This window comes from Aulonocara sp. 'chitande type north' Nkhata Bay, linkage group LG23 (genome assembly GCF_057382095.1).
Source record: "Aulonocara sp. 'chitande type north' Nkhata Bay isolate Kocher_YH1m ecotype deep benthic linkage group LG23, A_spYH_male_GT1.1, whole genome shotgun sequence".
NCBI lineage: Eukaryota > Metazoa > Chordata > Actinopteri > Cichliformes > Cichlidae > Aulonocara > Aulonocara sp. 'chitande type north' Nkhata Bay.
In genome coordinates this window covers 44,458,482-44,482,006 of record NC_141365.1, presented here as the reverse complement: position 1 = coordinate 44,482,006, position 23,525 = coordinate 44,458,482, and the positions used below count along the sequence as shown (strand labels likewise).

Sequence of the window (23,525 nt, the reverse complement as noted above, 5' to 3'; positions counted from 1 at the left end):
TTGCAGGAACACAATGTGCCCTCTCACAATGAGCTTGGAAGCATAAACTGAGTTTTCCTCACTGACTGTTTCAGACAGGATTGTGGGAGCAACACAAAAAGCAGCTTCAGCTGGAAACACACAGTTTAGTGTCTTTGCTGCTCGCTTTAAGTCACAATAAACAGGAAACTCATTGTGTCTCATGTCAGAATCACTCATATACAGGACAGGAAGAGGCGGAGCTTATTTCCTGCAGGGAGAGGTTAGCAGTCTGTGTCTTTCTCATTTCTGACTCCTAAAGAGCTGAAAAACACAGGCTGTTATTGGCTGGCTGACACTGGGATTAATGTCCTTGAAGCCAGCAGTCTTTAATGTCCAGGTTCAGAACGGGCAGGTGAAAAACAGTCCTTTATGTCCTCTGATGTTCAATAAACTGTCCTGATTACTGAGGGAGCAGAGAAAGTGTCTCCATCACTCACCACAGCTGGATGCTCTGAAATCCTGGAATCCAGCTGTGGAGAGGAGCGCCGGCGGCGTGGACGCAGTTTAGTAATCAGGGAACGGGAGACAGGAGGGAAACACAGCTGGGACCAATTACACACACGAGACAGGAAACAGTAACACGGGACTGTCAAAGTAAAACAGGAAATATAACACAGAGTCCAAAGTAAGGAGACGTGGGACACAGTGAAGACACAGAAACAGAAACCAGAACTATAATCACAAAACAAACTCAGAAACATAAAGAGTGAATCAGCTGATTCAGTGTTTGTGACAAAAACATGGATCCTGGTTAATAACTTTTATTTGTTTGTTTCTGTATTATTTTGTGTATCGTTCTTATGAGCTGTTGTTTTGTCAGTGAAATATTATTTCATTGTTTTAAGCTTTTTGTTGACTTTGAAGTGCTTAAGTTGATATTTTTGAACATTTAATTTGTTCGATTATTGTCGAGTCGATAAAACTGTCAAACGCACAGCTGCTTCCAGCATGGCCGGAGGAGAGGTGGCCGAGCAGACGCACAACACACACAGCTCACAGGTTTGCATTTCTAGATATTGCAGATGTTGCAGAAATTGAGAGTAAAGAACTCAGAGATCCAGCGCTGTCTCCTGCCCCTTATTTATACACCACAACACAACGACAGGCGTAACTCACACAAACGGGTAACATGAGGCTCAGATGCTTTGGACGTGTTCACATATACTGGACACAGAATGATGAAGATGGAGCTGCAGGAAGGAGGAAAAGAGGAAAAACACAGAAAAGATTCACAGATGTGGTGAAAAAGGACACGACAGCTTCTGTTTGTTAGTTTGGTTTTTCTTTATTTGGTAAAGATTCAGAAATAAAGAGAAGATCACATGTTTGAATATTATATTAACGTTCTGTAATTACAACAAGTTGTAAAATCTTTCCAGAGTGAGACAGAGACTGTGCAGAGACTGTAGAAGGACAGAGCAGCAGCAGAGCAGTCCAGATACACTGATGATCCTCTGTCAGATCCAGAGGGACACACAGGGCTGATGCTGGACTCTACATTGTGTCTGACAGTGGAGCTGTTCTCAGAGCAGTTCACTCTGCAGCACTGACAGTCATCTGCACTTCATTCCTCTGTCAGTCACTGCTGGATGAAGCTCTCCTCTCCACCTCCCAGTAACATGGCCCAGTCAGAGCGTCTCTACACACAAGCTGCTGCTGCTTCAACCTCTCTGGATCATCAGGACACAGCTGCTCCTCTCTCAGCACACACACCGTCCTGTTTACCATCATCAGCTCCACCTGCAGAGAGAAGGAGGAAGAGCAGAGGAGATAAACGAGTGTTTCCAGAGACTCTTCATCAGCTGTCAGTCAGTGATGCAGCACATCCAGTATAAAGAGCAGCAGGGACGTCAGTGCTGGGACTGTACTAGGACTCATTGTTGCTTCACTTTTTCTAATCTTTGGATTTTTATTGAAGTTGCTGAAAATGTTTTTCCCTCCTAGTTTGAGTTTGGACTTTCATTCATTAGAAGAACCTTGGTGTGTCCACTCTGAGCTCTGTAGGAACCCCAACAACAAGCCCAACAATCCAGATGGACGGTTCCAGCTGTTAACTGGAGGAATTCCATCCAAACATCTGCTCTCACTAAATTCTTCCTCACCTACAGACTGTGTTCTTCACTGCTTTAAACTTGGAAATCAATGCAGTCATTGGTCTGTGTGCTGCTTTGTTCAGAGAGCTGATTGGCTGTTGACAGTGTTTGATCAGAGCGTGTCAGACGTTACTATGGTGACCATAAAGGTGAGAAACAGGAAGTGTTTGTGTCCAATCCTGAAGCCTGTCACCGTTCTCCTCTCACAGCTTCACTGAGAAGCTGCAGCTTTACAGGAAACACTGGATCTTTGTTTCATACTGACTGTGTTTAGTACAATACTGCTGACAGCACCACCCACTCACTCCATCACTCTACTTACTCCAGAGTCTTCAGTCTGTAGTCTGGACTCTTCTTAAGATCAGACAGCTGCTTCACATCTGGATCCTTCAGGTTGTTTCCAAACATGTAGTTGTATCTCAGGTCCAGCTCTCTCAGATGGGAGGGGTTGGACTTCAGTGCTGCTGCCAGATAATCAGAGCTGATCTTTGACAAACCACAGCTCTGCAATCTGTATAAAGAATGAAAGATGTAAGTTTATTAGACAAAGTGCTTGAAATCATTCAGTGTTTCATCATCTGTTCAGAGCTGAAGAAGGTTCAGAATGTAGAAGTTTAGAAAATGGAAACTCCAAACAGCTGAAGCCAACAGGAAGCAGCTTCAAACAGGAAACTGTGCAGAGTTTCAGACTATATGTCCTGATGCAGCCAGTTGGATTTTGGAGATTTGAATCTCTGTTCTGTGACTAAGTCCTTGAATCATTTCTTCCAGTTGGTCCAACAAGACAGACTAAGTATTGGACATGTGTTGTGGCTCCATCAGGGGAGCTTCTAAATGTGATGTGATGGCCCCTCTGGGTCTGTCAGGTCACAGCACTGAAGAGAGCTCAAACTGGGCACACAGCTGTTCCAGTCTGGACCAAAGACTCTATACTGGGACTGAGGGACTGCTTTGACTGCACCCACTGGGACTTTTGAAAGGCTCGTGTTCTCACTTAGATCATCGATTTCTACTGACATTTCTTTCTGGGAAAAATGGGGATTACTTTGCAAACAGGAAGTATTTTCCCCAATAAGCAGCCCTGGATTAGTAAATCACTCCAACATGTTCTCAGGCAGAAGAAGCTGTCTTGTTACGAGGGAGAGAAGAAAAAGATTGAGGCACAGAAACCTGTTGAAAGAGAGATAAAGCAGCTAAAATCAGGTGTAAAAGTAAAGCAGAGGATGAGCTGAATAAAGGACACTCAAGGCTGGCTTGGAAAGGAATGAAGTCCATGGTGGGGATGCAGAACAAGGAGCAAAGATGAATGTGATGCTGAATCAGCAGAAGACTTGGACTCATTTGATTCCAGCTTTGATATCATTGATTTCAATGAAGAGCTTTGTGATTGTAGCAAAGGGCTGGTAGCTCTGAGAGTCCCACTGATGAGGTGTTTGTGTGGAAATCTCTTAGTGGGACCAAAGAGAGAAAAAGCCCTGGTCCTGATGCTGTGGGAGGGAAATGATTGAAGTGTGCTGTGAGGAACTGACTGGGAGATTTTCACACATTTTCCAGTCCTCCTTGGAACAACAGGAAGTTCCCAGCATATGGAAACAAAGGTTAAGTGTCCTATGGCACTCAGTGATGATGGTGCTGTGGCCCCACCACCTCCACCTCTTTGTAAAGGAACTAACTGTAATCTGAAGCTTCAAATGGAACTAAGACTTCCTCCACTAGGTGGCAGTGTCTGATGAGAAAGTGTTAGTGGAGCTGGCCTGGAGTCAGAAACAGGAAGATGCAGGATTTGGGCTGAAATGGGCAAAAGTGGTTAGCACTAGTGCCTTAGAGCAAGAAGGTTGTAGGTTGAAGCTTGTTGGTCAGCTGGGCCTTTCTGTGGAGGTTGGATGTTCTCCCACAGTCCAATGAAATGCTGCTTAGGTTCATTGGTGCTTCTACATTGGCTGTAGGTGTGGATGTGAGGGAGTGCTTCTCTGTCGCTCTCTGTTGGCCCTGTGATGGACTCCTCACCTGTGCAGGTGGACCACGCCTCTTGCCCTATGACAGCTAGGGCACAGGCTGCAGCCCTGTGAGCCTAAGCTGAATAAACAGTTAGCAAAAATGATCCGTAGATGGCCTGAAATCCCCCAGTTAGCAGTTTGGTAGATAGCTATGACATGCTAATCCCATCCAGCAGCTGTATTCTACCTGTAAGCTGATCCCTGCTGAGCCAAAGCACTTTTTCATATACAAATTACAACCTTTAATAGAAACCTATTGGTCAGCATCTTATTAGCCTGCTGTTAGCTTCATTCCACAGAAAACTGAGAGAAACTAACAGAGTTGATAAAGAATAAAGAGAAATGTGCTGATTTAAAGCCTTTGAAGTGCTTCAGATGATCTCTGTCCACTTCTGTCCACTCATTCATTCATGTAAGCTTTCTAATGCAGCTTTGATCTTCACAGTCTGCTTGATGAAACTCATTCTAACCCTGAATGTCAGAGTGTTCCTCCTTCTCTTTCCCATCATTCATGCTGGCAGTGGAGGAGATTTGGATGTTGGACTGTGTTTTGGATGATGTGTGTATGTTTGTGTTGGACTGCTGTCTGTAAAGCAAACGCACATTTTGCTTTGGATTTCAGTGTCACACAGACTTTAAGGTGGAACGAAGAGTTTGAGAGTTTCACAGTGAATTTTTCAGTGGAGGATTTTTCTTCTTCTTTGAAGGTTTGAAATGTGAACATTGTTCTGCTGCAGTCAATGGACTAAACCAGAGAAGAAGAAAATAGACTTTACCATGAAGATCCTCAGTGTGGATCAGTATAATATCAGCCTGATGTCTGCAGTTTAGTGTCAGCACAACTTTCACATCATATTCATCTCAGCACAACTAAAACATGCTGACTGACCTGAGAGTTTCAAGTTTACATCCTGGACTCTCCAGGAAACCACACAGATGCTTCACTCCTGGATCCTGCAGGTTGTAGTTGGAGCTCAGGTCCAGCTCTCTCAGATGGGAGGGGTTGGACTTCAGTGCTGCTGCCAGATAATCACAGCTGATCTCTGACAAACCACAGTCCTCCAATCTGTATAAAGAATGAAAGATGTAAGTTTATTAGACAAAGTGCTTGAAATCATTCAGTGTTTCATCATCTGTTCAGAGCTGAAGAAGGTTCAGAATGTAGAAGTTTAGAAAATGGAAACTCCAAACAGCTGAAGCCAACAGGAAGCAGCTTCAAACAAACACAACAAGAGAAAAAACTCTGAATGTTTCACATTAAAGTCGTACATTTCTCATAAAAACAGGACAAAGACTTGAAAAAGTCGTGTTTTTCCTTCCAGGAACCACATGGCTTCACTTTTAAAGGTGAAGTGTGACAGAAATGGACATATTTGAAGTCCAACACCTTTTTCCAGTCACATTATTAAAGCAGACAAACTACAAGCTCATTTTCATTCCAACAAGTCATCTTCTGACCTGGACTAACAACACTGGTCTCTATGTGCAGCTGGCTGTGAGACCAGTGCTCAGGGAGCGTCTACAAAGTGCAACACTGAAAGAACATCACACACTCATTTGCTTCCAGCACTTTCACACAAACATCTACTGTCATTATTGTCACCAAACTCTGTGGATCCTTTATTGCAAATTCAAATGGGATCAAATGGTCAGACAAAAGAGGGTTATGAGGAAATATGATGAAATGTTGTGTATTAGCAGCAAGTTATTGAATCATTTTCCTCAGAAACCAAACAAAATGATTGACAAACATGTTTTTACAAACTCAGTGTTGGACTTGGATCAGCAGGATAAGCTGATGTTTAAAGGCATTTGAGTCTCGCTGTATGAGAGTCCAGTTATTACTCAATATTTATGGATGATGTTCTTTCAGTGTTGCACTTTGTAGACGCTCCCTGAGCCTCACAGCCAGCTGCACATGGACCAGCTGACATTACCCAGCATTAGAGGCGGCTGTAAAAAATTCATGTTCCCATTTAAATGGTTTTAATTTGAATAAAACGATGTTGATTCATTCAATCCTGAATTGATGTTTAATATAAATGTATTTTGCCAGAATCTCAGGTTAAAGCTCACAAACTATTTCAACAAGCAGCAAACAGCTAAAACAGTAAATGAGAGCAGCTAAACACACAAAGATGGAAACACAGAGCGTGGATCGTTCACTCGACGGCACGTACACGGACACGCCGTCGGGGCTGAAAGTGGACAGCTCACAGATCCTGAAGCTGCAGGTTTCATCTGTCTCCAACCAAAACTGAGTGAAGCAGCAGCAAAAGAAGATCCAAACTCTGCTTCACGTTTGATCAATATGCTCATGAATTCTCTCTGACTTTGGCTGTTCCTGCCTGCACAGCTCTCTCTCTCTCTCAGTGTACTCCAAGAACAGCTTCAAACATCTGTTTCTGCATCATTCACTGTTTATTAGCCACCAGTCTGCTGTTGTGTTCAGTGCTGTCGGCCTCTGACAGTAAAGCCTCATTTCTGCTGTTCCATGGAAACTTTTTAAAATGATGACAGATTACAAACTCTCAGCTGTGTCTGTAATCAAACCTCTGTAACTTTGCTTCACTTCAGCAGCATCAGCTCATGTTCACATGTTGCTTCATGGTTTGCTTCAGTTTTTGATCGACTGCAGAATATTTTGAAGGTTATCTGCTATAAAAAGCCAGAAGAGGAAAATCTGCTTCATGTGTTTCTGTTTGATCCTCAGTGACTTTGACACAAAGGCCTCTGCTGTGATGATCACACCTCTGATCAAGTCTCACAGTGTCACAACTGATAAATGATCAGAGTTAGAATATTTCTGACTGTCTGCTGTGTGCCGTGACCTTTGACCTGCTAAAGACAGTCAGCTGTGGATTATTCATTGTTGTGTCTGATACTTAGAACTGTGAGGAAGAAGCTACACAGTTAATCAGGGTCCCCTCTCGCTGAATCAGGAAAGGTGGGCAGGCCGCGTGTGGGCCGCGGGCCATACGTTGAGTATCACTGTTTGAAATGTGAACATTGTTCTGCTGCAGTCAATGGACTAAACCAGAGAAGAAGAAAACAGACTTTACCATGAAGATCCTCAGTGTGGATCAGTATAATATCAGCCTGATGTCTGCAGTTTAGTGTCAGCACAACTTTCACATCATATTCATCTCAGCACAACTAAAACATGCTGACTGACCTCAGAGTTTCAAGTTTACATCCTGGACTCTCCAGGAAACCACACAGATGCTTCACTCCTGGATCCTGCAGCTTGTTGTTGGAGCTCAGGTACAGCTGTCTCAGATGGGAGGGGTTGGACTTCAGTGCTGCTGCCAGATAATCACAGCTGATCTCTGACAAACCACAGTTCCACAATCTGTATAAAGAATGAAAGATGTAAGTTTATTAGACAAAGTGCTTGAAATCATTCAGTGTTTCATCATCTGTTCAGAGCTGAAGAAGGTTCAGAATGTAGAAGTTTAGAAAATGGAAACTCCAAACAGCTGAAGCCAACAGGAAGCAGCTTCAAACAAACACAACAAGAGAAAAAACTCTGAATGTTTCACATTAAAGTCGTACATTTCTCATAAAAACAGGACAAAGACTTGAAAAAGTCGTGTTTTTCCTTCCAGGAACCACATGGCTTCACTTTTAAAGGTGAAGTGTGACAGAAATGGACATATTTGAAGTCCAACACCTTTTTCCAGTCACATTATTAAAGCAGACAAACTACAAGCTCATTTTCATTCCAACAAGTCATCTTCTGACCTGGACTAACAACACTGGTCTCTATGTGCAGCTGGCTGTGAGACCAGTGCTCAGGGAGCGTCTACAAAGTGCAACACTGAAAGAACATCACACACTCATTTGCTTCCAGCACTTTCACACAAACATCTACTGTCATTATTGTCACCAAACTCTGTGGATCCTTTATTGCAAATTCAAATGGGATCAAATGGTCAGACAAAAGAGGGTTATGAGGAAATATGATGAAATGTTGTGTATTAGCAGCAAGTTATTGAATCATTTTCCTCAGAAACCAAACAAAATGATTGACAAACATGTTTTTACAAACTCAGTGTTGGACTTGGATCAGCAGGATAAGCTGATGTTTAAAGGCATTTGAGTCTCGCTGTATGAGAGTCCAGTTCTTACTCAATATTTATGGATGATGTTCTTTCAGTGTTGCACTTTGTCGACGCTCCCTGAGCCTCACAGCCAGCTGCACATGGACCAGCTGACATTACCCAGCATTAGAGGCGGCTGTAAAAAATTCATGTTCCCATTTAAATGGTTTTAATTTGAATAAAACGATGTTGATTCATTCAATCCTGAATCGATGTTTAATATAAATGTATTTTGCCAGAATCTCAGGTTAAAGCTCACAAACTATTTCAACAAGCAGCAAACAGATAAAACAGTAAATGAGAGCAGCTAAACACACAAAGATGGAAACACAGAGCGTGGATCGTTCACTCGACGGCACGTACACGGACACGCCGTCGGGGCTGAAAGTGGACAGCTCACAGATCCTGAAGCTGCAGGTTTCATCTGTCTCCAACCAAAACTGAGTGAAGCAGCAGCAAAAGAAGATCCAAACTCTGCTTCACGTTTGATCAATATGCTCATGAATTCTCTCTGACTTTGGCTGTTCCTGCCTGCACAGCTCTCTCTCTCTCAGTGGACTCCAAGAACAGCTTCAAACATCTGTTTCTGCATCATTCACTGTTTATTAGCCACCAGTCTGCTGTTGTGTTCAGTGCTGTCGGCCTCTGACAGTAAAGCCTCATTTCTGCTGTTCCATGGAAACTTTTTAAAATGATGACAGATTACAAACTCTCAGCTGTGTCTGTAATCAAACCTCTGTAACTTTGCTTCACTTCAGCAGCATCAGCTCATGTTCACATGTTGCTTCATGGTTTGCTTCAGTTTTTGATCGACTGCAGAATATTTTGAAGGTTATCTGCTATAAAAAGCCAGAAGAGGAAAATCTGCTTCATGTGTTTCTGTTTGATCCTCAGTGACTTTGACACAAAGGCCTCTGCTGTGATGATCACACCTCTGATCAAGTCTCACAGTGTCACAACTGATAAATGATCAGAGTTAGAATATTTCTGACTGTCTGCTGTGTGCCGTGACCTTTGACCTGCTAAAGACAGTCAGCTGTGGATTATTCATTGTTGTGTCTGATACTTAGAACTGTGAGGAAGAAGCTACACAGTTAATCAGGGTCCCCTCTCTCTGAATCAGGAAAGGTGGGCAGGCCGCGTGTGGGCCGCGGGCCATACGTTGAGCATCACTGTTTGAAATGTGAACATTGTTCTGCTGCAGTCAATGGACTAAACCAGAGAAGAAGAAAACAGACTTTACCATGAAGATCCTCAGTGTGGATCAGTATAATATCAGCCTGATGTCTGCAGTTTAGTGTCAGCACAACTTTCACATCATATTCATCTCAGCACAACTAAAACATGCTGACTGACCTCAGAGTTTCAAGTTTACATCCTGGACTCTCCAGGAAACCACACAGATGCTTCACTCCTGAATCCTGCAGGTTGTTCTTAGTTGAAGAAGAGGAGTCATTACTCAGGTCCAGCTCTCTCAGATGGGAGGGGTTGGACTTCAGTGCTGCTGCCAGATAATCACAGCTGATCTCTGACAAATCACAGCTCTTCAATCTGTATAAAGAATGAAAGATGTAAGTTTATTAGACAAAGTGCTTGAAATCATTCAGTGTTTCATCATCTGTTCAGAGCTGAAGAAGGTTCAGAATGTAGAAGTTTAGAAAATGGAAACTCCAAACAGCTGAAGCCAACAGGAAGCAGCTTCAAACAAACACAACAAGAGAAAAAACTCTGAATCTTTCACTTTAAAGTCGTACATTTCTCATAAAAACAGGACAAAGACTTGAAAAAGTCGTGTGTTTCCTTCCAGGAACCACATGGCTTCACTTTTAAAGGTGAAGTGTGACAGAAATGGACATATTGAAATCAATGATATCAAAGCTGGAATCAAATGAGTCCAAGTCTTCTGCTGATTCAGCATCACATTCATCTTTGCTCCTTGTTCTGCATCCCCACCATAAATATAAAGGGGCAAAACTCACATTTTCCAAAATCCTCTTTAAGCTTCGACAATAAAGGAAGATAGTTTTATACAAGTCTTTGTGGTTTTCTTGTCACCCAGATGCCCGAGTACTTAAACTTGTTATAGCTGGGTTTAAAAGGGGCTAAAATACACAAAACTCCCCAGTTGTCGTACAGATAGACTTTGCCTCGCTCTTCCCAAAATTCACTTTATATCCAGAAATTGTCTCAAATTCCTTAAGTATGCATTAAGGTGACCTTGAGGCTCTTAAAGGCGCCTATAAATAAAACGTATTATTATTATTATTATTGTAAGTCTATCCAAAAGTTTGCGGAGGCTGTTCGATGGGTTGGAAATAAATAAAATCCTGTCGTCGGCATAAAGAGAGACTTCATGTTCGATACCCCTCGATGTTTTCCCTCAACACCAACACATTGTCTCAGAGCAACAGCTAGTGGTTCAATGGCAAAAAGGAGACAGAGGGCATCCCTGTCCTGGGGGGCAGATTATTGTTAGTCTGGACGGCTGTTAGAGGGGAGCAATACAATACTTTTATCCAAGATACAAAATTAAAGCCACATTTTTTAAGCGTATAAAAAAAAAATCCCATCTCACTTGATCCAACGCCTTTTCTGTGTCAAGCCAAATTACAGTTTCCAATGTATCACCTTTAACATGGGTATAAATGATATTTAATAGAGCTCTAATGTTCAAAAAAGAGTGCCTAATAAAGCCCGTCTGGTGAAATAATGGAGGACAAATACTTGTGTAAGCGACGGGCCAACACTTGAGCCAGGATCTTGGTGTCTGTGTTGAACAAAGATATTAAACGACATGAACGACAATCTAAATGGTCTTTTTCCTGTTTTACAATTAAACACATCACTGCTTGATGCATTGTTGGAGGCAACGACTGTGAGAGGAAGGATTCTTCAAAAGTTGATTTTAACAGTGAATTCAGTCGGTCAGAAAACTTTATGAAAAAATCAGATGGATACCCGTCGGGGCAGCAGATTTTCCAGACTGCGTGCTCCGTACGGCCGTTTCAATTTCAACATTAGAGACAGGTTCCTCCAGACTAGCGATCGCATCTTCTCCCAAGGAGGGAATATCAAACACCTTATTGAAATCATTGTAGATCTCAAGGATAGTTGGTTAGCTGTTCTTAGTCGTAGCTGGTGAGCTGATAACTCGCCTGTTTTTTCTCCATGTTCATAAGCGTAGCTGCAACTTTGACTCAGCCTGTTTTGTAGATATGAGATTGTATTCAGTTTGTCATTGTATATAATACAGGCTCAGGAGAGTGGCTGCACACAGCATGTAGTTTAGTGTCACGGTCACAGTGGCTGACCGTATGGAGAGTGTGTGGAGGACTCAGGCGCAGACACTGGCGCAGACATGAAACTGAGTTTTGAACGAAAAGCGAGCCTTTATTTCGGCTGAAGACATCAAACAAGGCAGAATCACAGTGAAGAGAACTAAACTGGGGAACTAATACTATAATAAATCATGAAGACACGGAAAGCTATGGCTAAGAATACAAAAGACTGGGCATGAAAATATGGAGGGTGGGAACACAGATGACGCGACACAGAGACTAAATACACATGAGGGATGATCAAGTTCCAAACATTAAAACTGTCAAAGCTGCAGGGGGGATTGGCTGTTCCAAACCTGAAATATTATTTCTGGGCAGCTCAGATGAGACCCCTGACTGTATGGGTGCGGGATTTGTCTGAAACTCAGTGGCTAAACATTGAGAAGACAATGTGCGAAAGATCATTGGAATCCCTGCTTTGTTCTAACATTTCAATTAAAAATGTGCATATGGGGGAACGGACGAGGGTCACACTAAAGATTTGGCGTAGAATCAAACAATCATTTGGTCTTCCAAAAGAAATTTCAATTCTATCAAGCCTCTCCTCCCTGCAGGGTTTTTCTCCTATTGTGGAAGACTCTGGCTTCAGAGCATGGTCACATAGCGGGTTTCATAAACTTTGTCATGTTGTGAGGAATGGGCACCTGAGCTCATTTGAACAGTTGAGGTCAGTTTCGGCTTCCTTCTTCTGACTTTTTTAGATTTCTGCAGCTAAGAAGCTTTTTGACAAAACATAAAGAATGGAGGCAAGTTTTGGAGCCCTCACCCATTGAGGAAATATTTCTAAAAACATTTCAAAGTAATTCCTCCCCAAAATTAATCAGTCATTTTTATAACACATTTATGAGTTTCAATACAAATGCAACTTTGGATATTAAGGCAAGGTGGGAAGCTGAGACTGGCACTCAAATCTCAGAGGACACCTGGGAAGAGGTGTTCGGTGAAGCCCATCTGGTGACTAATTCTGGGCTGTGGAGAGAATTTAAATGGAAGGTGGTCATGAGATATTTTAGAACCCCAGAGATAATTGCCAAAATGAAGCCTACAAATCCTGACACCTGCTGGCGAAATTGTGGTACTTATTTAGGAACCCACTCACATATATTCTGGTCATGCCCAAAAATCTGCTCACTTTGGAATGACATATTTAAAGTTCTCAGTACAGTTTTCCAACAACCATTAACAAAAGACCAACAGTTAGCCATTTTAGGAGTCTTACCAAAGGGTGTTGCGGGAAACAATAAAACGTATCTCTTAAGAATCTTGCTTACAGCAGCACTAAAGTGTATCACTATTAAATGGCTGAATCTTGACCCACCTTCATATAATATGTGGATTGATAAAGCAAGAGAAATTTACCAGATGGAGGAAATAACATCTGCTCTGCGGATTCAGAGAGAATTGTTTACTGAGCGTTGGCGACCCATACATGCTTTACTGTTTCAATAATTTAGCATAGGTCTGTTTCGTTTTGTCCATTTACGGCTAAGTTTGTCACATGTTATTTAATATTACATAAAGTTTTTGTTTTGTTTTCTTTTTGTTTTTGTTGTTGTCTGTTTGTTTGTTTGCTTGGGTTTTGTTTTGCTTGGGTTTTGTTTTGTGCTTCCTAATTGCAGTTCTTATTTTAATCTAGATTTCTGCATTGCAGTTCCTGTAACTGTCCTACTTGTGAACATCGACAAGCACAAGTTGCAATGTTGTAAATTATAATAAAAATTGAGTATAAAAAAAAGAACATTAAAGTCGTACATTTCTCATAAAAACAGGACAAAGACTTGAAAAAGTCGTGTTTTTCCTTCCAGGAACCACATGGCTTCACTTTTAAAGGTGAAGTGTGACAGAAATGGACATATTTGAAGTCCAACACCTTTTTCCAGTCACATTATTAAAGCAGACAAACTACAAGCTCATTTTCATTCCAACAAGTCATCTTCTGACCTGGACTAACAACACTGGTCTCTATGTGCAGCTGGCTGTGAGACCAGTGCTCAGGGAGTGTCTACAAAGTGCAACACTGAAAGAACATCACACACTCATTTGCTTCCAGCACTTTCACACAAACATCTACTGTCATTATTGTCACCAAACTCTGTGGATCCTTTATTGCAAATTCAAATGGGATCAAATGGTCAGACAAAAGAGGGTTATGAGGAAATATGATGAAATGTTGTGTATTAGCAGCAAGTTATTGAATCATTTTCCTCAGAAACCAAACAAAATGATTGACAAACATGTTTTTACAAACTCAGTGTTGGACTTGGATCAGCAGGATAAGCTGATGTTTAAAGGCATTTGAGTCTCGCTGTATGAGAGTCCAGTTCTTACTCAATATTTATGGATGATGTTCTTTCAGTGTTGCACTTTGTCGACGCTCCCTGAGCCTCACAGCCAGCTGCACATGGACCAGCTGACATTACCCAGCATTAGAGGCGGCTGTAAAAAATTCATGTTCCCATTTAAATGGTTTTAATTTGAATAAAACGATGTTGATTCATTCAATCCTGAATCGATGTTTAATATAAATGTATTTTGCCAGAATCTCAGGTTAAAGCTCACAAACTATTTCAACAAGCAGCAAACAGATAAAACAGTAAATGAGAGCAGCTAAACACACAAAGATGGAAACACAGAGCGTGGATCGTTCACTCGACGGCACGTACACGGACACGCCGTCGGGGCTGAAAGTGGACAGCTCACAGATCCTGAAGCTGCAGGTTTCATCTGTCTCCAACCAAAACTGAGTGAAGCAGCAGCAAAAGAAGATCCAAACTCTGCTTCACGTTTGATCAATATGCTCATGAATTCTCTCTGACTTTGGCTGTTCCTGCCTGCACAGCTCTCTCTCTCTCAGTGTACTCCAAGAACAGCTTCAAACATCTGTTTCTGCATCATTCACTGTTTATTAGCCACCAGTCTGCTGTTGTGTTCAGTGCTGTCGGCCTCTGACAGTAAAGCCTCATTTCTGCTGTTCCATGGAAACTTTTTAAAATGATGACAGATTACAAACTCTCAGCTGTGTCTGTAATCAAACCTCTGTAACTTTGCTTCACTTCAGCAGCATCAGCTCATGTTCACATGTTGATTCATGGTTTTCATGGTTGATTTACCTCATTTTTTCAAAAATGACCTCTGACAGGAAAGTGTCATTTCTGCTGCTCAACACTGAAGAAATGTAAACTTTTCAAAATGATGACAAATTGGAAAACACCTAAACCCAGGAGATGTAACCCTTCTCTCTGGGGCGGAGGCAAGCGGACCACCTCTTTGATTAGAGCTGTGTCTCTAATCAAAGCAGAGATGGAACGATGCCACTTTTTTTTTTAATATCTTGCTGCATTTTGTATAAGTTCATACTCAAGTTTAAAAAATCTAAACACTAAAGCTGTTCTGTTATACCTGTCTGCAAAAACACACTGCAGCCAAAACATTAGACAATACTGATCTTTGTATTTAAACTTTTTTCAGAACTTTAAATCTAAGTATTTAAAGTAATATTCAAAAGTCATTTAAATCAGTCTGATGCAGACTTCAAAAACTCTTTGGTTGTGAATAAAAGAAGTGCAACATCAGCACAAAATAATGTTTCTATTGAACAACTAACACAAACAGGTTGTAGAATGGAGCCTTTTATACTCACAGCTGAACAGAAACAACATCCAGAGTGGAAAACAGTGCAAATAACTGCAAACAGGCTTCATGACACTCATGTTTGATCAGATTCACTCCCTGCTCTCACACAGCAACTCCAGACCTGCATTCATCTTTTCCCTCTGAACCCCCCAAACATACAAACCCTGAGCCACCACCATTGCCCTTTCACTGACTGCCCCACTCCACCATTTGACCCTTAGAACTGAAGACGCTTCTCTCATAAGAGGTGAAACATCTTCAAGGAAACTTAAAGAAGTCCAGACGCTTTTCTTTCCAAGCTCCTTAGACTACGGTGACCTGGATGTCTGAGAACCTTCACAGACTGATTTTACAAGAACAACTTGTGTCAAAAATCCCTGGCAGTGCCTCTCTGTCACACACACAAATCACTACAGTTACAAATTTAATAACTTAAAAAGTAAAAAGACCACTTTTGAGCCGTGTCTTTTTGGCCATAACAAATACCAAAAGAACCGGAATTTAATAACATTAAAACCAAACAATAAATGAGCAAAGTAGTGCATGATAAATATAGACAAATACAAAGTGCAATATAGAAACACTGGGTAAAAAGAAATGAACAATTAAAAAGGAGGATAAAAGATGTGAGCAGTAGTTAAACAGTAGAAATAAATATATAATAAACAAACAAAAATAGATAATAAATGAAAGCCAGGTCTGAAAGGTGAGTTTGGCTTTAAAAGCATGAAAACACACTGCTGTCTTCAGGAAGGCTGCTCCAGTAACAGAAAGTCATCTACATGTGGGTTTAGTTCTGACTTTAGGGACAAGTAAAAAAATAAAATAAAATAAAAACATCTGTCCAGACAACCTGACAGTCAAAAATATAAACTCAGGAACTTAAAAGGAAAATTGTGCTGACTTTGAACGTCCGCATCAAGATAAACTTACAGATTTAAGAGTCAAAAAGTGTCAAAACGTCTGTATCCTTACCCGAGAGTTTCAAGTTTACTGTCAGGACTCTTTAGTCCAACACACAGCAAATCCAATTCTGAATCCTGCAGGTAGTTCGAGCTCAGGTCCAGCTCTCTCAGATGATTGGATGGGGAGCTGAGAATTTCAGACAACGCTTCAAAGCTTCTTTTTGAGAGTTTACAATCTCTCAGCCTGAGGAAGAATAACAATGGAGACATATTCTTTTATTCATCTAGCATTATTAAACATATTTGTTCATAGATTCACTTACAGCACTTTCTTGGATGCTTTGACCACTGGCAGCAGCTTCAAAAATGCCTTCTCTGAACGGGAGTATTTCTCCAGGTCGAACTCATCCAGATCTGATGACAGTAAGATGAAGACCAGAGCCGACCACTGAGCAGGAGACAGTTGATCTGTGGAGAGACGTCCTGATCTCAGGGACTGTTGGATCTCCTCCACTAGAGAACGATCATCCAGTTCATTCAGACAGTGGAACAGGTTGATGCTTTTCTCTGCAGACAGTTTCCCACTGAGCTTCTTCTTGATGTAGTGAACTGTTTCCTGATTGGTCTGTGAGCTACTTCCTGTCTGTGTCAGCATGCATAGGAGATCCTGATTGGTCTGCAGTGAAAGACCCAGGAGGAAGCGGAGGAACAAGTCCAGGTGTCCATTTGGACTCTCTAAGGCTTTGTCCACAGCACTCTGGTAGAAGTCTTTTACAGTAAGTGTTTTCTGGAAGATTTTAAAGAGAGGAGATTGTTTCTTAAGCAGGTTGACTCCAGAGTTGATGAAGGTCAGATAGACATGAAGAGCAGCAAAGAACTCCTGAATGCTCAGATGGACGAAACAGTAAACAACGTTGTTGAACATGTGACACTCATCAGCTTTAAAGATCTGTGTGAACACTCCTGAGTACACTGAGGCTGCTCTGATATCGATGCCACACTCTGTCAGGTCTGATTTATAGAAGATCAGGTTTCCTTTCTGCAGCTGATCAAAGGCCAGTTTTCCCAGAGACTCAATGATCTTCCTGCACGACTCTGTCTCAGCTCCTCCATCATACTTGATGTCCTTCGTTTGTAGGTGAAATAGCACAAGGCGTAGGTAGAGCTCTGTGAGAGTCTTAGGCAGATCTTTGCTCTCTTTGTTCTTCATGACAAACTCCAGAACTGTAGCAGTGATCCAGCAGAAGACTGGGATGTGGCACATGATGTGGAGGCTTCGTGATGTCTTGATGTGGGAGATGATGCTGCTGGCCTGCTCCTCATCTCTGAATCTCTTCCTGAAGTACTCCTCCTTCTGTGGGTCAGTGAACCCTCTGACTTCTGTCACCATGTCAACAATGTCACGAAGGATCTTACTGGCTGCTGCAGGTCGTGTGGTTATCCAGAGGCGAGCAGAGGGAAGCAGTTCCCCCCTAATGAGGTTTATCAGCAGCACATCCACTGAGGTGGACTTTCTAGGGTCAGTCAGGATTGCAGTTTTGTGGAAGTCCAGAGGAGGTCGACACTCATCCAGACCATCAAAGATGAACACAACCTGGAAGTCTTCAAAGCTGCAGATTCCTGCTTCTTTGGTTTCAGTAAAGAAGTGATGAACAAGTTCCACCAAGCTGAACTTTTCCTCTTTCAGCAGATTCAGCTCTCTGAAAGTGAATGGAAACATGAACTGGATGTCCTGGTTGGCTTTGTCTTCAGCCCAGTCCAGAGTGAACTTCTGTGTTAGGACTGTTTTCCCAATGCCAGCCACTCCCATTGTCAGCACTGTTCTGATTGGTTTATCTCTTCCAGGTGGGAGTTTAAAGATGTCTTCTTGTCTGATGGTTGTTTCTGGTCTGTCTGGTTTCCTGGATGCTGTTTCAATCTGTCTGACCTCATGTTCATCATTGACCTCTGCAGTCCCTCCCCCTGTGATATAGAGCTCTGTGTAGATCTGACTCAGGAGGGTCGGGTTTTCTGTTGTAGAAATCCCCTCGAGCACACACTGGAACTTCTGCTTCAGGTCTGACTTGAGTTTGAGCTGACACTCAGTGAGAATCTCTGCATGAATAAACAGCAAATGACACAAATGAGAAAACTGCATTCTGGTTACTGTGGTTATGTGTTCAGTTCACTGGACTCTTGGTGTCATGATCCGAGTGAGTCTGAGTAACTTTCCACAGCATCAGCTCTCCTCCCCTGGGTGGAGCCCTCCTCACTCCTCCCTGCTCCTCACCTGTTGCCAATTACTCCGGCAGTATTTATGAGCAGCACTCACAATGAACCTTCTCCAGATTGTGTGCTTAGCACAGTCAGTTCTCTGCCTCACATTTTGTCTTGTGCTCCTCAGCTTGTTTCGCGTAACCCTCTTTTCCTGTTCCCTAGTCGGCACCTGGATATATCTTCCAACTCTCGCCATAAGTCACGCCTCAGGATTCTGGCCTGCCACTGCTGGGAAAACTCACTCTTGCAAACTGCCATCCTCAGCTGCCTGCTTCCCTGTGCACCCACATCTCACTCTGTACCCAGATTTAATTCATCTCCTCCTCCAGCTGATCTCCACCTGCAGCCACGTAACACCTCTTAGTTTTTAAATCTTGGACTCATTCACTACACTGTGGACCACTCTGATTATTATCTCCTTTGTTCCAGTGATCCTGGATAGTTTCTATTCGCCCGATTCTGCCCCTGTTGTTCCTTTGACCTGCCTCAGCTTATGTTCTGGCCTCAGCTCTGCACTTCTCATAATACCTCGCTTGCTGTTGAATTTAGCCGTGATTCAGCTTTCTCCGTCAAGAAATCTAGTAAAATACATTTCTGTTAAAAGTCACTCAGCCTCCGTTTTTTGGTTCTGTGCTTGACTCCATTCCTTTTCATGAGCCATTGAGCCCTGACACTTGGGTTATAACTGAGGGCAGGTTTTATAGAGACACATTTGATTTAATTGTGTTTATTTATACAGCACCAAATCAATACTAGCAACATTTCACATATTACATAAACAACAATATGGAGCCAGTGATGAATAAATATGTAGAATAAATGAAAGAATTTCAAGTTGTTGTTTTTTTAAATTCCTCCAAATAACAACAACAGTCACCCCAATGTGCTTTATATTGTAAGATAAAGAACCTACAATAATACAACAGAAAAAAAAACCCAACTATCTTTTTGGGTCCTGAAAACTGAAGGCTCTCCCTCCCATTCTACTTTTAAATACTCTGTGAACAACAAGTAGGCCTGCAGAGCGAGAGCGAAGTGCTCTAATAGGGGGATATGGTACTACAAGGTCATTAAGATAAGATGGGGCCTGATTATTTAAGACCTTGTATGTGAGGAGCAGGATTTTGAATTCAATTCTGGACTTAACAGGAAGCCAGTGAAGGGAAGCCAAAACAGGAGAAATATGCTCTCTCCCAGAAAGCTGCAGAAGCTGAAATGGTGGATTTCAGTCAAATAAGGAGAACTGTGGCTTTCCTCCAACCTTTGACCAATCACCTTAGTGTCCTGTTTATCAACCATAATAAAAAGCATTTACTGTGTGGGCATTTTTTTGTTTGGGTCTCCAAACAGCAGAAAGAAATGGCAGCCATTTTTTTTAACTTTACCTTCAACTAGTAAATAGATTTAAGAAAAAGCACTTTGTGTCATGGTCCCTGTGCCCCGCTGGTCGATCCTCTATTGTGCAATATGTTTGTGGTTTGTTTGCTCTCTCTCACTCTCTCTCTCGCCGCGGCGACGCTCATTGCGGGCTCCCGCTGCTGGCCTGCACACCTGCTCATCACCGCACCGGCCGCTGATCCCAGCTGATAACTGCACTACTTAGATGGCGAGTCTGCACTAGTCTTCGCTGGATCGTTGAGCTATCAGTATCGTTTTTTTGGAACCCGATTCTGAGAGGAGTGATTGAGGAGGAACATTTGTACAGAAAGTGTGGAGCACCCTTCTCCCATCCCTGTTTCCCACGGACCCTGGCGACACGGACCCGTTTCCCCTGCACGTTGTATGTAGCCACTTGGTGAATGTGTTCACTGTAAATAAACGCACTGTTCTTCGCTTAAAGGAATACCCTGGCCTGCGCCTGAGTCTCTTTCGGAAACCCTATCACTTTGATCATATTTGTGACGTGTCCCAAACTGTTGTTGTCGCCTCATTTATGTTGATAAAACAGCTCTAAAACCAATCTGACAATATAAATCTGTAAAATGGGCTGAAAACCTGCTGCTGGTCCCATTTTAATCAAACCAACCCAAAGAGCAGATATTCATGTGTACACAGGAGGTTATTTGTGCAGATACATAAAACACATATAAACTGTAGGCTTTCTGCAGTCTCTCACTCCTGAAAGTGTTGGCAAGTGTTTTGGATTTATTATTTGGGTGGCTGTAGCTCAGGTGGCAGAGGTGGCAGAGCAGGTCAGCCACTAATCAGAAGGTCGGTGGTTCGATCCCAGGCTGCATCCTGGCTGCATGCCAAATATCCTTGGGCAAGATACTAACCCTGTGTTTGCCTACTGGTGGTGGTCAGAGGGCCCGGTGGCGCCTGTGTGACTGCCTCTGTCAGTGCGCCCCAGGGCAGCTGTGGCTACAATGTAGCTTGCTATCGCCAGTGTGTGAATGACTGAATGTAGTGTAAAGCGCTTTGGGGTCCCATGGACTAGAAAAGCGCTATACAAATGCAGGCCATTTACCATTTTACCATTTATATGGATTTTAATGGCACCTGTGTAATGTTAACTAATGTTTTTATTGTTTGTGTTTTTTGTTTAGTCATTTCCTGACTTACCTGTGGGTTCTGGGATGGTTTTATTTAAATTCTCCAACAGATCATTCCTGTTTATCCTCCCCAAAAGATTTTTAGTGACTTCAAAAGTCTTGATAGCGTAGGTATCAAACATCAGATCCACTATGTCCGTCCTCTTTGCATTCTCCAGTTTACTCACTGGGATTGCTGGTAAATCTTCTACAGACCCATTCTTCAGATGCCATGTGATTTTTTCAAAGTCATTACTTCCCAAATCCTCCAAAGTCCCCAGAAGGATTTCTTTAGGTGTCGTCATCTTTTACCCTGTAAGGACCCGATAAACAAAGACTGTAACAACAGCTGGAGAGGTAATTGTCTGATTTATCAGATTTTAACTTGATTCTAACAGCAGTTCATCACTACCACCAATAAATTTCTAAGGCTCAGAATGCAACAAAATTGCACATGAAGAAGCACATAGAGAAGTATCCAAGTAACACTTTGCTACAATATAAAACAAACTATTATAAATAAAGAAAATATATAAACTAAATATATACACTACCCGTCAAATGTTTTAGAACACCCCAATTTTTCCAGTGTTTTTGTCACGGTTTGCGAGCCGTGTGTAAATTATTAAAGGACCCTTTATGCAGGCAGCTCAAATGCAAGTGAGTTTATTCATCACATGGTGATACAAACAGAAATGGCGAAGGTGAGCATGGAAACTAAGCAAAAACCTAAAGACTAATAGTACACGAATATGAAGAAGTACACGAAGGGAAGACGAAAACACGGAACACAAGGGGTGGGAGCAAAGCACCACAACACATCACTATATAGACAGTTACACAGAGGGAGACACAGAAGGCAACAACACAGGGCGGAACAAATGGACAGAGAAGACTAAACACAGAACAGAGCGCACAGAGAAACAAGGGGGGCAGGGAATCAAAACCTAGGAAGCATAGAATAACTCACAAACTAAACTGACATAACACAAAAATCACAAAGAACTGAAACCACTAGCTCAGGAGACCCAGGACCCTGACAGATACGCAGACAAACCAGCAACTAACAGAGGCAAACACAAGGTTTAAATACACAGAGGGATAACGAGGGAATGAGACACAGAAGGAGGACACAGCTGGGAGTGATTGACAAGACGAGACAGAGGAAACGCAAACTAAACACACTGACATGAGACACGGACCTTCACAACAAAGCAGGAAATACAAAGACTGAACTTAGAGGTACAACAAAACACAGAACCAAAACGTAAGAATAAACAAAGATACATCATGAAATCAAAGATTAACAATACAAAACAGAAAACACTGAGTCACAGACCCAGGATCGTGACAGTTTTATTGAAAATATCCTTTTTATTTCTCATTGCGCTCTGAAATGAAAGCATAGTACAAATAAGCAGTTGGAGTTAAAAATAAATCATGAAACACATTTATAGACCAAAGTTTATTCTAAACGTTTGACTGAACACACCCGTGGCTTCTGTCTACAATAGAAATCAAATATTCTCCCATATCTGTGGCAGATGTTCCCGTAAATGTGGACCTTGTAATAATAATAATAATAATAACTTTATTTATAAAGCGCTTTCAAACAAAGTGCTGTACAACTAAAGAGATAAATTAAATAAAAGCGATACATAGCAATACAGGTAAAAGACACAATACAAGTTAAAAACAATAAAAATGTAAAAACTAAAAGCCATAGAATTAAGACATGTAGGATCGGGTGAACAAATGTGTCTTCAACTTGGTTTTAAAAACCTCCACAGAGCAGCCTGCCGAATATCTTGTGGGAGGTTGTTCCACAGAAACGGGGCATGAAAAGAAAAAGCTCTCCAATTGTCTTTTTTCTGGCTCTAAGAACTTTTAGAAGACCAGAGTCCTGAGATCGGAGAGCACGAGATGGAACATAAAGGTGTAAAAGGTCGGAGAGGTATGAAGGTGCCAATCCGTTTAAAGCCTTGTAGGTGAGCAGCAGGACCTTAAAATCTGCTCGAACCTGACAAGGTAGCCAGTGAAGAGATCTCAGAACAGGGGTAATGTGCTCAAATTTCCCAGTTCTTGTTAAAATGCGAGCAGCTGCATTTTGCACCAACGCCAGAATCTCAGGTTAAACCTCACAAAACTTTAACCACCAAACAGCTGAAACAGTAAATGAGAGCAGGAACACGGATTCTGCACAAAGACGTAAACACAAAGCTCAGAGCCGCCGACACATCAGAATCAGTGAGATGTCGCCTTTCTCACCCGATGGCACGGACACGGTCGGGGCTGAAAGCCGACAGCTCGCTGATTCTGATGTTTCGGCGGCTCCGAGCTTTGTGTTTACGTCCTTTTTACGCTGATTCTAAAGCTGTTAGTTTTATCTCTCTCCAAACAATATTGACTGAACCAGCAGCAAAAGAAGATCCAAACTACGCTTCACATAAACATCGTCATGAACTCACTCTGACTTTTGCTGTTTTGCTTCCACCAGGATAAAATCACACGTCATGCACAGCTCTCTCTCTCTCTCTCTCTCTCACACACAGTTTCCTGTCTAAAAATCTGTTTTCTGCATTATTCGCTTGCTTGTTACGCACAAGTCTACCGTTGTTTACAGCGCTGTCGGCCGCTGTTTTTTTCCT

The 23,525-nt window shown here is 42.1% G+C and overlaps 2 protein-coding genes across 2 annotated transcripts in view; both read right to left on the bottom strand.

Moving 5' to 3' along the window:
• Positions 1–4,981: 4,981 nt before the first annotated feature.
• LOC147302723 (protein NLRC3-like) overlaps positions 4,982–23,525 on the bottom strand; it is a 100,899-nt gene continuing 82,355 nt past the window's right edge. Inside the window, exons 8-9 of the mRNA XM_086284410.1 lie at positions 7,287–7,463; positions 4,982–5,177 (exon numbers count right to left, since the gene is read on the bottom strand). Coding sequence (XP_086140536.1) covers positions 4,982–5,177; positions 7,287–7,463 — 373 coding nt within the window. The remainder of the gene's footprint in view (positions 5,178–7,286; positions 7,464–23,525) is intronic.
• On the bottom strand, positions 16,157–21,182 carry LOC147302727 (NLR family CARD domain-containing protein 3-like). Its single transcript, XM_086282107.1, has 3 exons — positions 20,909–21,182; positions 16,414–18,184; positions 16,157–16,334 (listed from the first exon to the last, which is right to left on the bottom strand). The coding sequence occupies exons 1-3, from the start codon at positions 21,180–21,182 to the stop codon at positions 16,157–16,159; spliced, it is 2,223 nt and encodes a 740-aa protein (XP_086138233.1).